The sequence below is a fragment of the Anabrus simplex genome, chromosome X, assembly GCF_040414725.1.
Source record: "Anabrus simplex isolate iqAnaSimp1 chromosome X, ASM4041472v1, whole genome shotgun sequence".
Classification (NCBI taxonomy): Eukaryota; Metazoa; Arthropoda; class Insecta; order Orthoptera; family Tettigoniidae; genus Anabrus; species Anabrus simplex.
In genome coordinates, this window is record NC_090279.1 from 36,274,616 (window position 1) to 36,289,459 (window position 14,844).

Consider the following 14,844-nt stretch of genomic DNA (forward strand, 5'->3'; position numbering starts at 1 on the left):
GATTGTCGGGGAAATGTTTCTTTTTTTAGGAAATAAATTATTTACTGTATTTGCTATACCAGAGAGTCAGCCTCTGCCCGTTGCTGTGCGTCAGAATAGGGAAGGGATGGGAAGTGAAAAGTGGGAGGCATAAGTAATTCTCGGTGCGAATGCACAAGTTTCACGTTCATTACCCATAGTCGCTTCCGAGCTCCGGTAGGCAGTGAACAGTTTGTTCTAAACAAATTGACTACTATGTGATCCCCATTGAAAGAAAAGAATACAGGCAGCTTTATAAACCGTTCGCCACACACTTCACATCTTGGGCAGAGTCCAAAGGGCACTCACTACTGCACTATTGTGATCTATGCACCGAAATAGGAGGGGGCCATATAGAACGTCTACTGTAATCAAACCGTTGGGCGTGTTGATTCCTTCGTTCAGTATTTCATTGAATTTATAATGTTATGAGTGAACGAATACACAGTCGCGATGCGACAGACAGTTGAGAAGAGAAACAATCTGGTGCTTTCCTTGACTAACATGTGTGTCTTAAATACAGTGTGCTCTGTAACTGTGTGCGCGGTTACGGCTATTTAATAAATGAACTATGGATATTGCCTGTTAGAGACAATCCTGTTGAAGTCGTATGAGGATTTTTTGCATACGCACGAAGCATTATCACTGTCTGCATCATACACTCCACAACTCCTCCCTACCCTTCTCTTCCCTGAAACACGGCAGTAGCTCGTCAGTTTGAATCTCGCACCCGGAAGTAACAATTTAAAACTGTATTCTCAAAAAGTATAATTTTCCCCGCCAGTCTGATTGAACCATTATTCTTAACGTAAACGAGCAGCATCCTTAAATTTTGTCCGTATAGTTCTGATAAACACTGTACACCACTGAACTCCAAGGAAGGAGAAGAGAACTATTTTCCATCTGACCAAAATTGACACAAGTATTGAGCACTCTGTGTACAGTAGAGGCAAAGATGACCAGTGATTAGAGGACAAACAAGAAATCCTCAAACATTGGCAACAAAATTTGTAGATATTTCCTGCATTGAATTACCACATCACCCTATTCCAGATGGTAAGTCCCATCTTTTGCATCACGTCAAAGGAAGTGGAGAGTACCTTTAGGAGTGTGAAGAACCAAAAAGCGCCAGGACCAGATGACTTTCCAACAAACTTCTGGAAATTATAGCAATTTAAAGCACTCATTATCAACTGGCTGACAACCTTGTTCATTGAAAGAGTTGACTCTGGCTCTGTTCCCAGTCATTGCGCTGTAAACATCTTTGTGCCTATTTTGAAGCAAAATGACGATTCAGCAGAATGTGCAAATTACCGTCCGAATTATCCCCAATTGTACATGAGAATATCTTTGAGAGTATCCTTCATTATTGACTGGGTGAAATCGTCAGCATTATTGCTAACCAGTGCATCTTCATTAAGGGTGCTGGAACAACTCATGCAATTTTCACTGCCAGAATGCTAATTGAAAAGCACTGAGAGCATCAGCAGGTAGTGTACATTACCTTCCTTGATACTGAAATAAATTTCGACCGTATTCGACACCGTGTGGTCTGGTCTGCACTCGTGACCATGGTGTACCAGAAATGCTTATAATTTGGATCAAGATGCTACACACGAATACCAGAGGTTATGTATGTTGCGCTGTCAACGTCTCGGGGAGCTTCTCAGTGAAAATTGGTGTATACACCAATGTACACTCTGTCCCCATTTCTCTTTGTCCTCAGCATGGACACCACCACATGGGACCTGAAAGGAGTGTTTGTAGGACTCTCTTATGTTGCACTTGCTGATAGACCCGGAATGGGACTGCGGCATCAAGTTGAATATTGAATACCTGTTTTTCACAATACAACTTTAGAATAAACAAAAGGAATAGTGAATACTTGGAGTCATCCGAACCATCCAATGTCTCCGTCCAAATTGTTTCAGGTACCTAGGATCTTGCCTATTGACTGGTAGTGGGGTAGTTGTTGAAGAACGAATTATGATAAAAGGCAGCATGGATGAGATGAAGGGAATTCACAGGCACACACTGTGACTGATGGATAACACTACGTCTTAAGTTCAGAATATACTGCATGGTACTACGTCTTGTTGATGTGTACGGTGTTGAATGGTATGGAGTAGCAATTACACAACATGGAATTGTGTATACGCCTTTAGTCGGCGGGCATTACAGTCCTGCACAACGTAAAAGAAAACACCGTTCACCAGCAAATGAGCATCGCAGCCATCGCTCGTGGGGCATAGGATATGTCACCAATGTATGTTCGTGTCCTTCTGCAGACCTGACGCAGTTGGCAATTACATCCAAACTTTTGAAATCACTTTGCAATGTCCTCGTGGACCTACTCTAAAAAGACATTAAAAATAATATACAAATTTTTTTAAACTAGGAACGCTGCTGGGATTGGTAAAATTTCTGGGCATATACGAAAGTCAATTCTTTGAGTTATTGATTAGTGTATGTGTGAAGCAGCTATACCAGATAAAGGAACAATTAGTATATTAGCAACCTTTGTGTAAAGAAAATGTGCTAAACATGAAGCCAATAACTACACACTAGTCGTCTTGACTGGTGTTGCATGCAAGCTCTTGGAATGCATTATTTCTGATCATATTATACACATTTGCGAAATTACCGACTGGTTCGATAGAAGGTAGTTCAGGTTTCGGAAACATTATTCCACTGAAGCTCATCTTGTAGATTCCAGCAGGATATAGCAGATATATTAGATTCACGTGGTCAGATGTGTCACGATTGACATATCTAAGGATTTTCATAGGGTAGACCTCGGTAAACTACTGACAAAAATTAGTGTGGTTGGGATAGATAAAATAGTGGCTAAATGGGTGACTATTAAGACGTGGCCAAATTATTAACCATTAAAAATTGAGAATTGAAAACATAAGATGTTACCCATTTTTAAGTTGATGACTTTATATTTGGTAAGCACCCCTTAGCTTTCATGTGTGACTTGCTTAGACTAGGCATACCCTCAATCAGTATTTGACACTGACTCTTTAAATCGTCATCATGGCGCCAGATCTGAACGAGCTTCTCAATACAGCCATTTTTTGTCGTTATATTCGTTTTTCGGACTTTTATATCGCCCAAGGATGTTCTATAGAGTTCATGTCTGGACTGTTTCTAGGATTAGTGGCAAGGAGGCACATCTTGCATAAAAATAAATTCACTTTGGCCAAACCACTCTTGCACCTGAGCTATAAAACGGGTTCTTAATGCTATATTGTTCACGTCTCATAGTTCCTTCTACAATATATAATCGTCCACAGTCGTACCAAGAAAACACACTCCAAACCATCACTGAAGATGGATGCTTCACTCAGTCTGGATGGAATGCTTCTCCTCCTTTTCGTCTGACACATTGACTTGTCTCTTCTTCAACAGCAAATACCGATTCGTCACTAAAAATCCCGAAATAAATAAAACAAATAAGCCTAGCATTAAATGCAGTAAGCTGTACGGTTTAAAAGACAACGTTTATACATTTACTTAACTGTACGGTTACATCACTTAGATTGGGTTATAATGGAATAATGAATGAAAATTTAGGAGTTACAGTAATTGTCATGAACTTGCCTGTTTCCATTCATCAGATTACCAACTCTGGAGAGTCTTGGCCCACTGGAACCTCTTTGCAGCCATAGTAGAAATAATCCTCGCTTTTCTTTGAGGTCGTCTTGCTCTCATTCTAGCATTAAAGAGCTCTCATACCAATGGCCCATACTCTTCTAATTTCTTACGTAAATCCAAGCTACTAACCTTGCGGTTGTTTACTGACAAATTAATCAGTTTTGCTTCCTCTTTGGGGTTAGTTTCTACTTTCGTCCACAGTTTGCGACACGTTGTTGACATTTTGTCTTCCTCTTATCTTCACATTTTAAAATTCTACTAACAGAATGCTGTGATATTTGCAACCTAGAATCCATCTCTTGCTGTGAATAATGTTTCTCAACAAGTAGCTCTCTGACAATGCCTTTCTTGGCAAAAGGTCCTTTCGTCTCCCCATAACCTCAAAATTTGACAGTTCTCCAGAACCACTCCTAAGACATATCAACCGAACTCGTGAATTGTATCAATAACGCATGGAACTTACAGAATGCACAGTCTTAACAATAGGTCACATTATTTACTTCCATCCAGCAACGATATGCAGATATAGACGATGAACAACAGAACATGTTCATCACTAACAAAAGTGACACAAAACCATGTGAATAATGAAATTACATTGTGGTTCTCACTGTGGCCACTGTATGAAAAAATACAATAGTGTGGACAGGGATATCCCAAGTGGTAACTTTACCACCAAACTTGTTCAAGGATTAGGCTATCAAGGTCGATAATTTACATAAAGATAGAAATATACCTTTTACCATTAAAATTTGGCCACGTCTGGTGTATTTCTAGAAAATAGAACTCAGAGCATTAGAATAGGTGAAGCTTTATTTCATCATGTAACAATTATTGGTTTGGGTCCCACAGGCCAGTACTATGAGACCTTTATTTTCTGATATATATGAACAATATGAATAATGAACTGAAAAAAGTAATGAGACTCTGTGTAATAAATAAATTTCAGGATTGTAACTGCAAAAAGACCTTGACAATATTGTAAGATGCACATTGGTAAACGGGGTGAAAAGTCAGGTTCTGTGTTTTATAAATTGAAAGAGTCCTCTCTGGTTTAATTATTGTGTTGATGGGGTGAAAGTTCTTCATGGGGATCTCTGTAAGTACCTAGTTATTCATAATAAGTGTATATCTTCATTGTCGTAATCATATAAACATATTGAAAATCAAATTTACAGGTCTCTTAATATGATTATGAGGTTATTTAGGGTTGTAAAGGAGGGGGCATGTAAATCTCTAGCAAAACAGCAATGATAGTATGAGACCATCACCAGTATTACTTGAGTAGAGAACAGGAAATAATCCACAGAAAAAGCTTATTTCTTGCGGGTAATTTCTAACAAAATAGTTGTGTTGCAGACATGTTGCAATGTTGCAAAGTTTCAGCCGGGAAGACTTGGAGAAAGGAGACAAGTTGTTTCATTAAAGATAATATTCTGAGATGTCATTGGAGAAATGGCTTGGACTGACATTAGTTGATGAATACATTTAAGTCATGTTCTTTAAGTGTAGGAAGAGAAGTTAGAAATTCATGGGGACAAATTTTTGGGAATTTTCACTTATAGAAAGATGATTTAGTGATTGAAATAATTTACCATGGGAGTTATTTCATATATTGTCGCAATCCTTTTCTACATAAACAACCAACAGCTTTAAATGCTGTTGTTTGATTGATTCATTCATTGTTTGGGACTTTGACTGATTTATGTTTTTTGGTCCTAATATGATGCACAGAGACTGATGATGGTTATTTCTATGCTTATGATTTAAGCATTGTCCACTTGTTGGGAAAGTGGTGGGAATACTGTGTGATTATTTGATATTACAGTGAAGTTTTTCGGAAAGAAAGTGTATATGAACATGGAAATGAACAAGAAGTGACAAGTCAAGTCATGCATAGAAAGATGCGAACAGGGAGATGTGAATATAAGGGGATGAAGAAATTAGCTATTCATTGTAGAAATAGGGATCAACAGAAAGAGAAACAGAAGCAAGGAATGGTTTTGCGTAATGATTTGGAGATTGTATTTATTACACATGTATGTGTACATATACTCTGCTGAATATTCACAAATATGTAGGTAATTTTAACTTTATATATTTACAAGTGCTCCTCGTTTTCTATGCTACCTTGTCTACTGCTATCCAACAGTGTGTTCCTTTTCATGTTCGTATCTCTCTATCATTTGTCTGAAAAGCAGTGGCATAAGGGTCTCTGGTTAAAACGCAGCAGGTCGTTATGCAAGTTAGGTTTCAAAAAGTGGTAAAAAAAAATTACAGTAGAGTCTCGCTCAACCGACCTTCGCTTATCCGACACTCCATCTTATCCGACACTGGTAGTCTTAATTTGAACTTGAGGTGGATGCAGTTCTGGGACACGGGGTGTGGAGGGTGCGACTGTGGGACAAGCACTGGCAGTCATGCGGTAGGATTGTTCAATGTAGTACTGGTTGGGTGCAGATGTTATACAGTAGTTTTCATATCCTCTGTGAGTATGGCGAGTAAACGTAAGAAAGTGATTGTTTCTGTGGAAGACAAGTAGAGTGGGTTAAAGAGACTGGACAAAGGGGAAACTCTCCAAAAAATGGCTTCAGATTATGGTGTTGGACGTGTTACAGTGGGAGACTGGAAACATACGAGGGAATAAATTGAAAAGTGGTGCTCTACGAGAGCAACAAGTGATGCACTGAAAATTAGAAAAAAACAATGGAAAATGTGAGTACGAAAAACCAGAAAAAGGGCTTGTCAATATCTGGCCCCATTCTGCAAGAAATGGCGGTGTATATCCAGAAGGAGGTTACTAAAGGGACCCTAATTTTACTGCTAGTGCTGGGTGGCTTGATCGGTGGAAAAAACGGTACGATATTGGACAGCTTAATATCTGTGGAGGAAAACAGTTAGCTAAATCCGATGAGGTTGTGAAATTTAAAAGACAATTTCAAGAAAAATTCTTGCTGAAGGATAAACCGGTGATCAGACTTTTATTTGTGATGAGACTGGGCTAAATTTCAAGATGCTGACATCAAAACTCTTGCAGCCCAAGCCAAGACGTCTGCACCTGGTTACAGGCGTAGTAAGAAAAGAGTACTGCATCTACTGTACAATTGAATTAATAAGTCAAATAGAGTCCCGTAAAACATAGTACATAGTACAGTATAGCCTTCCTATTTGTTTTAGTTCATTTTCAAAGTTATTCCGTATTGTCCGACATTTTCGGTGATCCGACGTACTCCAGGTCTCACTTAAGTCGGATAATCGAGACTCTACTGTAAATAAATGCAATGTAAATTTTAATGTAATAGAAGTTGTATATTATTATTTGAAGTAGTTGCACAAGTTGTATATGTGCTGATTGTGTTTGTAATACAGAAGACATTATGAGTACAATTTTGTAAATTATATACATTTATTAAGGACGAGCTGTGTGCTTAATAGAAAAAAATAGCGTAAATTGTGTAATACTGCATTGGAGGAAATTGTTTTCTTCTCTGTTCATTTAACATTTACTGCTTGATAATAATGTATTTTTGTAAACCATTTGCCACCAAGGTAGACACCTCTCTTGCATTTAAAGTGATTTTGATTTGATTGTTCCTTTCCATTATATATTTTTAAATGGGAGATGCGAGGAAAGCAACGGGAAACTACCTCACTCCTCATTTCCCTAGTATGCCTCTTCAGTGATGCCTAGGCCATCTGTGAGAGCTGATGGCAGAGCTGTTGAGGATCCCACCAGCGGAAGCGCTGACGGACTGATATACGTACATACATACATACATACAAATGGGAGATAAATAAGTATACTTTTCTTGTGCCATTAAGAATTATTTTTTCAGCTGTTTCTTGTTTAGGCCTACATATTTTTATTCCTTTACTTCTTTATTCTACTTTTCTTATTTCTTACTTATAGACTTCTGAAGATACTAAGGAGGAAATATTCATAGAGGAACATACTGATGATCAGCTGTTGTCGTACATCAAAGAAGGAAGAAAGTACGTACACTACAAATCCTACACAATATGGGATATATTGTACCTATTCACAGTTGTGTTCAGTAGTGGTTGGTTTATCTCCAAAACTTGCCATTTTGATCAGTTTAATCCTTTCTTTACAAGGTTACATTTAAACACAAATATCTTAAAATGTTATAAGTTAAAATTATCTAAAATATTCAGGAACTTTAAGATCATATTAAATGTTCCATCATGCAGTTTTATTCAATATATATCTACAAAACGAATCTCTGTTAAAGGTAGACAGTTTGAAGTGTATTTGTTTACAATACCTTGAAGCAGCTATGGAAAATTTGTTCTTTCTTTCGCTGTCTGTGCATCATTTGTTCATCACATTCTTATCATCTGAAATGCCATCTGAAATTCTTGCCTCCAGATATTCTGAGTAAGTTTTTTATACGTTCATACCAACAGTGACACACAGAAAAAGTGATGTTTGTAGATTATAAATTAAATCTACAAATTCAAAAATTCTTAAGCTTTATGTACATTGTAAACAATAAAATTATTCCTAACTAACATAATTAGTTTCATTAATCAATATAATGATGGCTGAGTTCAATAATGTGATAACTCAGAGAATGTCATTTTTAAATTATTTGGTTAGATTCCTTTTTTGTTATCATTTCTGTTCGCTAGTGTGTGAAGTCAGATGCCTCCATTTGTGGACGCCAAAGCAGATAAGGTGTTGTAGAAATGAAACCTTCAGATCAGTAGTGCTACATCTTCGATATCATAGTTTTCAAATAAAACTTCTGCATTGTTGAAAGCGTAAAAAATTGTGGTATTGAATTTATGTTCGATCCAGTGTTGTGGTCACACTTGCTGATTCATTTTAGTGTTCATTGCCCGTGAGGTGCTTGTAGTGTGTTGATTGCAAACATACTTACGCAATTAGTATAAACTAATCAAATGGACAGCTACAAGTGGATTTTTAAATTTGTGCAGTTTGCCTAAAAAATTCAAAATTCTTTAACAAAGTGAATTTATTATCTCGTAAAATTAGATAAATAGCGATTACATTATTGCTTCATGTCCGTAGGTTTAACCTCAAAGTGCCCTACGTGTGACCCCCGGGTGGTACTAAGAAAGCAATAATTGTGGCTGCTGGACCTATCTTTCTAAATATCTCCCAGCAATGACAAAAGTATTTCATGGAAATAGCTTTTCTCGGAGCTACCAGACAAGAAACATTGGACCTTCTATCTGGGTCTTCCAGCTTAACGTAGAAAGCATCAGTAGAACAAAATGTGACTACCTATCCAAAGTTTTTCTGGATAATAAGATAGATTTTGTGGTTATACAGGAAACCCATACAGCCAATGAAGAAGAGTTTCCAAGTTAGTGTTGGATTCCTGAATACGTCGTCCTCAATTGGTGTTAGATTCTGTTGTTTCTTCATTTAGGCTAATTTTTAGAGCTTCAATGGCTGCTAATATGTTTTCCATTTTGACAATATTATAATTGACCAAAATCCCATATACAAGTTATAATCAAGCATTTTGAAAACTAGAAAATATCACCATTAATGTTCAATGGTAGACAGTTTGTAAAATAATCATTTAGACACTGGCAAATATTTCACATACAACATCAAAAATCAATTTAGTCCAATTGTAGCACTTTGAAAGAAATATGTGTGGTAGTTCATTAACTTTATATTACCAAGTATTATTTTTAAATGAATTCAACTAAGTTCAGAATTAGTCTGTTGATTCGAGATTACTCTGATTAAATAGCACACGATCGATGTTGATATTTCTATCACTGCACTTAAATTAGTACGACCTGAATATCAAAATTCCTGTACTTCAGTTTAGAATAATTATAAGATCTATTTGTACACTTATTCAGGTCAAGTTCTGAAAGTCTGAGCATCATCTAAATGTCTTTTATGCTGATTGATTTTATACTTGTTCACTATAGATTCAGATTGATTCCTATCACATCTTATTGTCATTTATTCTTATGCGCCCTAATATGCTATTCAGATCGGCCCCTATACGTCTGGGGCGCCATTTATACTTATCTTCCCCCTCTGTAACCGTAAAAGTTTGTTTCGAGGGGTGATGCGATCTCGGCTGTGGTACAAGGTGAACTGCCTTGACAAGCGAAATGCCTGCCTATTTATTCGGTATCCCGAAGAAATTGTAATGGGCAATATCTTCCATAATTTTCAACAGATCTCTTTGAAACTTAGGAATCATGATTGTAAAAAATTAGGCTACGCGATGATGTAGTTCATTTCTTCATATCTTAATTCGTTTAGAAGGCATTAATGCTGGAAAAGAATAGAACATTCCGTCGTCTGACGTAGTACAACCTTGACCAAGTTCTCCAGATGTGACGTCTCACTTCCCCGCTGCTCGCAGTTGACATGCTCGCAGGAGAAGCGTTTTCGGTGGGTAACATAACTCCACACACATCAGGGACTGTAACTGTCATCATGAACTTCGGCACAGCAGCTATCCCAAATAAAATATTTGGGGATTACACTTGATCGCACACTATCTTACAAACAACATCTTGTGAATCTGTTCAAAATGCTCAAAACACGTAATACTATCCTTCAGAAATTGTATGGCTGAAGTTGGGGTTCATCAGCAAAGACTTTTTGATCTTCTGCATTGGGACGTCTTTTCTCGTGTGCTGAGTTCTGTGCACCAATTTGGCTGGATAGCCCATATACAAGACTCATTGATACTCAACTGAATGCTAGCATGCGGTTAATATCTGGTACTATCCAGTCCACACCCCTTTATTGGCTCCCAATTCTCTCAGGCATAATGCCGCCTGATTTAAGAAGATCAAATGCTCCCATTCGACAGTTCAAGAAGATAGAAATGAACCCTCAACTGGATGATATTCCTGTTCTCAAGATAACGAGGTTCAAGTCACGACATCCATCTTTGCATGATGCTGTCACATTGGCTGATGGGAATTTTCACCCTTTAGAAGAATGGAGAAGTCGCTGGAAAGTTGCTACAGACAGTTCCTTACACAACATCTTTTCTGGTGAACATCTTCTTGGTGAATATCATCTACCATGTAAGATTTGGACCACTCTGAATCGGGAGAGAACAAATAATGGACGATGCAGGGATGCTCTTCATACGTGGAAATATATCTCATCACCAGAGTGCGACTGTGGTGCATCTCGGCAGACGATCCCCATATTGTAAGTGAATGTGCACGACGTTCCTACACAGGTAGCCCGAGTGACTTTTTGGAACCAACAGAGGAAGCCATACAGTGGATCACCCAGCTGGACAGAACTGCTATAAAACATGATTCTTGTCTGTGTATATTTGTAAATATTATATACTTGTACATATGTATCTAATGTGTTGCCCTATGCTAATAATAATAATAATAATAATAATAATAATAATAATAATAATAATAATAATAATAATAATAGGTAAATGACGTAGTGATATAATGTTCTTACAAAGTAGCACAAGTGTATATCCTGTTGTAAAACAATTATTGTCACTGTAGTGTTTTTGAACTGTAGTTGTGACATTGTTAATTAATTTCTAGCTGTCACACCTTTATTGGTTACTGTGTGAAATGATCTTTGATACTCACTGGGAAATGATTGTATAGTTTCGGATTGGTGCTCTTACCCGAGCCCCTGTATCGGGACGTCCTGCAATGGCTAGTCATAGCCTAAGGTTTGACTTCAGACCAGATTTGTGATGGAAACTAAGAATTCTGAAAGGTTTATTTGATTTTATGGGTGGTTAGTGTCTACTCGGCTGTTATGCGACACATTGATTTGTTCCTCTTGTACATTCACAACAAGTGGCAAGAAATATTCGTGTCAGTCCTCAGAACTACCCAGTACCAGCTCACACTCTTTGTTTCTTTTTAATTCATGTTTAACAGGACACAATAGGCTGCGTTAGAGGACGATTTTGTATTATGATCACCAGTAAAAATGTTGCTTATGAATCCTTTTCACACACAAAATGCATATTTCTAATTTTTGATGGAGTCTAAATTAGCTTTCTAATTTCTAAACATATTTTGTGCAGAGGCACTCTCGGACCAGCAAAGCGACATGCATTTTATGTGTCTTCTTTTTCCTTGGCATATATGGCAGAGAACAGTCCATTGTCTGCGTAGCTTAGTCCACCGTACATCATAGATTTTAGATGCTTCTGAAGGATATTGTCAACAGGATCTTATCTTCTACTTACCACTTTGTTGTACATTTCACCTCAGGCGCTATTTTTTCCTCACTCTCATTTCAGCAGTCTACAAATATCATGCCGCAACTTCAATGACTTCCTTTAAAATGTCTAAAATATTTGCCATGCCATTTTGGTATTGAAGAAGATAAGAAAAGGTTTTAAGATTCATAAAATTTCCTAATTGCTGACTTGTGGAGATACACGCATTTCTGAGGTTACGAATTAGTGATGAGATTACCTTCCATTTGTGGAGAGACACATCGTCCTGATATAAATAATTAGTGATGAGGCTTACTTCCGTTTGGGTAGAGACACATGGTCCTGAACTAACCACTTAGATATGCGGTTTCCTTCCAGCTTTAGAGCGTCGAGTGTCACATGGCCCTGAGCTGACCACTTTGTGCCACTCCTCCATGGTCTTCATATTTATAGACGTGATCGGAGCGAAAATAACAAACTGATCTGCTGTCTATGACGTATGTAAGCAGAAATATGAATTGCGAAATTCTATTCAGGCTAGAATACACTGACGGACTCCCCGCTTGTTGGTACTCATAGAATTTCACCGGATTTTCAAACTGTCCCTCCTATTTAACACAGATATACCCATATTTTGTATTTTGTTGAGTTATAGGTTTTTCCTTACAGTGCATCTATAGGAGTCACTTAAACACGAAATCCAGAAGCGTTCAGCGTTTCAAACACTATTTTGTGAAAATAAGTTTTTATAGAAATCGGACATAGGCTTTAGGGGAAAAAATTTGAACATAAAATAAACTAATTTGAATGTTAGGATGTGTAAAATATCCATTGCATTCCATTTTTATCACCGAATATTCATCAATCTGCTTCTTGTTATTCTGCTTCCTTAGTGTTAGTCTTGCCTGGAGGCAGGATCCGGTGTTGTGATTCATTGACTCCAGTTAGTTCAGTCTCGGGCCATACCTTCCAACTTTCAGGCCTTTGTGCACTTTATCAGTCTATGATGTCTGGTTCGTCCCTAGCGCCTCTTTTCACCGACTTTCTGTGTATAATCTGACTTCCCCAATATATCGTCCTCTGCACGCAACGCATGCCCAAACCAGCGCACACGCCTTTCCCTAATTTTCTTCTGGATCGGTGCAATGCCAAAACGTTTTCTAATAACATCATTTGAAATGTGATCCAGTCTAGTTATGCCAGCCTTCCACCTAAGCAACTTCGTATCCATGATTCTTAGTTGGCGTTCTACCTCTAGAACTGGCCAGCATTCGTTGCCATAGAAAACGACAGGATGGATAACGATAGGATAGATATCAGTTCGTTAGAACTTATTTTAGAGATGGCCCTTCGTCCAAAGTTCGGAAGTTCGCCTGTTGTCATTCTCCACTTCAGTCAGGCTTTGTATATCCTCAAGTTGACTTCATCAGTAAGTCGGCCATCATCATAGATTGTGGAGCCAATATACTTAAATATCCCTACTCGTGCTATATCTTCAACGTCAACATGCAACGATGTAATGCAATATATTGTCTTGTTCTTGTTGACGCGCGGGCTTATTGCGCTAGTCGATTGTTCCAGTCTTCTGTTTGACGCTGCAGATCAAGCTTATTCTCTTCAGCCAAAATGATGTCATTTGCTTAGAGAAGTGTCCATGGTATTGGACTGTGCAGGTTTGAGGTAATTTTGTCCATCACAAGAATGAACAGCAGTGGTGTTAAGGCGAGGCCTTTATAGACTCCAATAGTTATACGAAAGTCATCAGACGCTCCTGCGGCAGCAGGAACACAACTCATTTGTTCTTTGTAGAGCAATTATACCCTCTCAGCAAGGTGCTCTGGAATGCCATGTACGTGTAAGGCTGACTGATTAGGTTATGCAGTACCCGATGGAGGGCCTTCTCAGGGTCCAGAAATTTGTGATGAAGACTCTTATTCTTTTCGCAGTGTCTCTCAAGCAACAGCCTGGTAGCGCGGGTTTCTCCTATTGCGCCACAATTTTACACAAATCCAGCTTGGCTTGTTGTATGTTCGGCTAAATCGCAAATCCTTTTGTCGAAGATTTGTTCTAAGTCTCCCATTGCGTGCTTCAGAAGTATGATCGGGCCGTGATTAGAAAAATCGGCAGGGCTTCCCTTATTTCTGAATGGATACTCCGTCGCCAGTCAGTTTGTTTTTGACCCACTTTGATGGTATAGTTGAAAAGCTTGCTTTAGCCACACTGCTGCATCCCCCCATTGAGAGAAACAAAACTCTGCTGGAAGATAATCGGGGCAGATGGCTTTCCCTGGTTTCATTTCCTTCAGCATAGCCTGGACTTTAGTGACGTAATTTTCCTACATTGGACCTTCAACAGCGGAGGTGATTAGGATTGGTAGATACGGAAATTCCATGATTAAAATGTTGTCAAAATAGCTCCGCCGGTGTACTCGCGCTTCCCGCCAGTCCAGTAGCAAATCGTCTGTTTCCTCATTGATGCCGTTAAAACGTTGGACTTCTGCCGTTTTGCGATGGCTCGATTGGACTTGCCGTTAAAAATTCCGCTCGAATTCGCGCATGTCAAGTTTCACATATAGACCTGCCTACCGGTTTGCTTTTTTTTACCTCAAAGATTTGTAGGCATTCCAACGAGCATGAACTCGTGGTACAGCAGCTTCTTCAACCGTACTGCATATTTAACATATTCATTCCTTAACCATATGTCATGGTTAATCCTTCGTTGTCGTCGCCCTGACTTAATAGTTCCAGGATTAGAGCGAAAGGCGTATTTCAGTTTAGTCCGGCTCACTTGAAATAGGGTGATTTGTGACTCTGTAACTTTTGCAACGACGTTAGTCTTCTTTTTCAGGGGCAACCATTTGATCCCAATTTGTCTATTTCCTGTGAAGTATTGGGCTCTTGGTGATTTTGTCCGCAGCTTAGATGACTGGTCGTTGTTACAACGCAACGATTTAATAAGGGACAACTGTTATCTA

At 38.4% G+C, this 14,844-nt stretch overlaps 1 protein-coding gene across 1 annotated transcript in view; it reads left to right on the forward strand.

The window, feature by feature from the left end:
- LOC137503195 (uncharacterized) overlaps positions 1-8,167 on the forward strand; it is a 51,763-nt gene extending 43,596 nt beyond the window's left edge. The window contains exon 5 of the mRNA XM_068230707.1: positions 7,589-8,167. Within this exon, the coding sequence (XP_068086808.1) occupies positions 7,589-7,969 (381 nt within the window). The 3' untranslated portion in view covers positions 7,970-8,167. The remainder of the gene's footprint in view (positions 1-7,588) is intronic.
- The last annotated feature ends 6,677 nt before the right edge of the window (positions 8,168-14,844 follow it).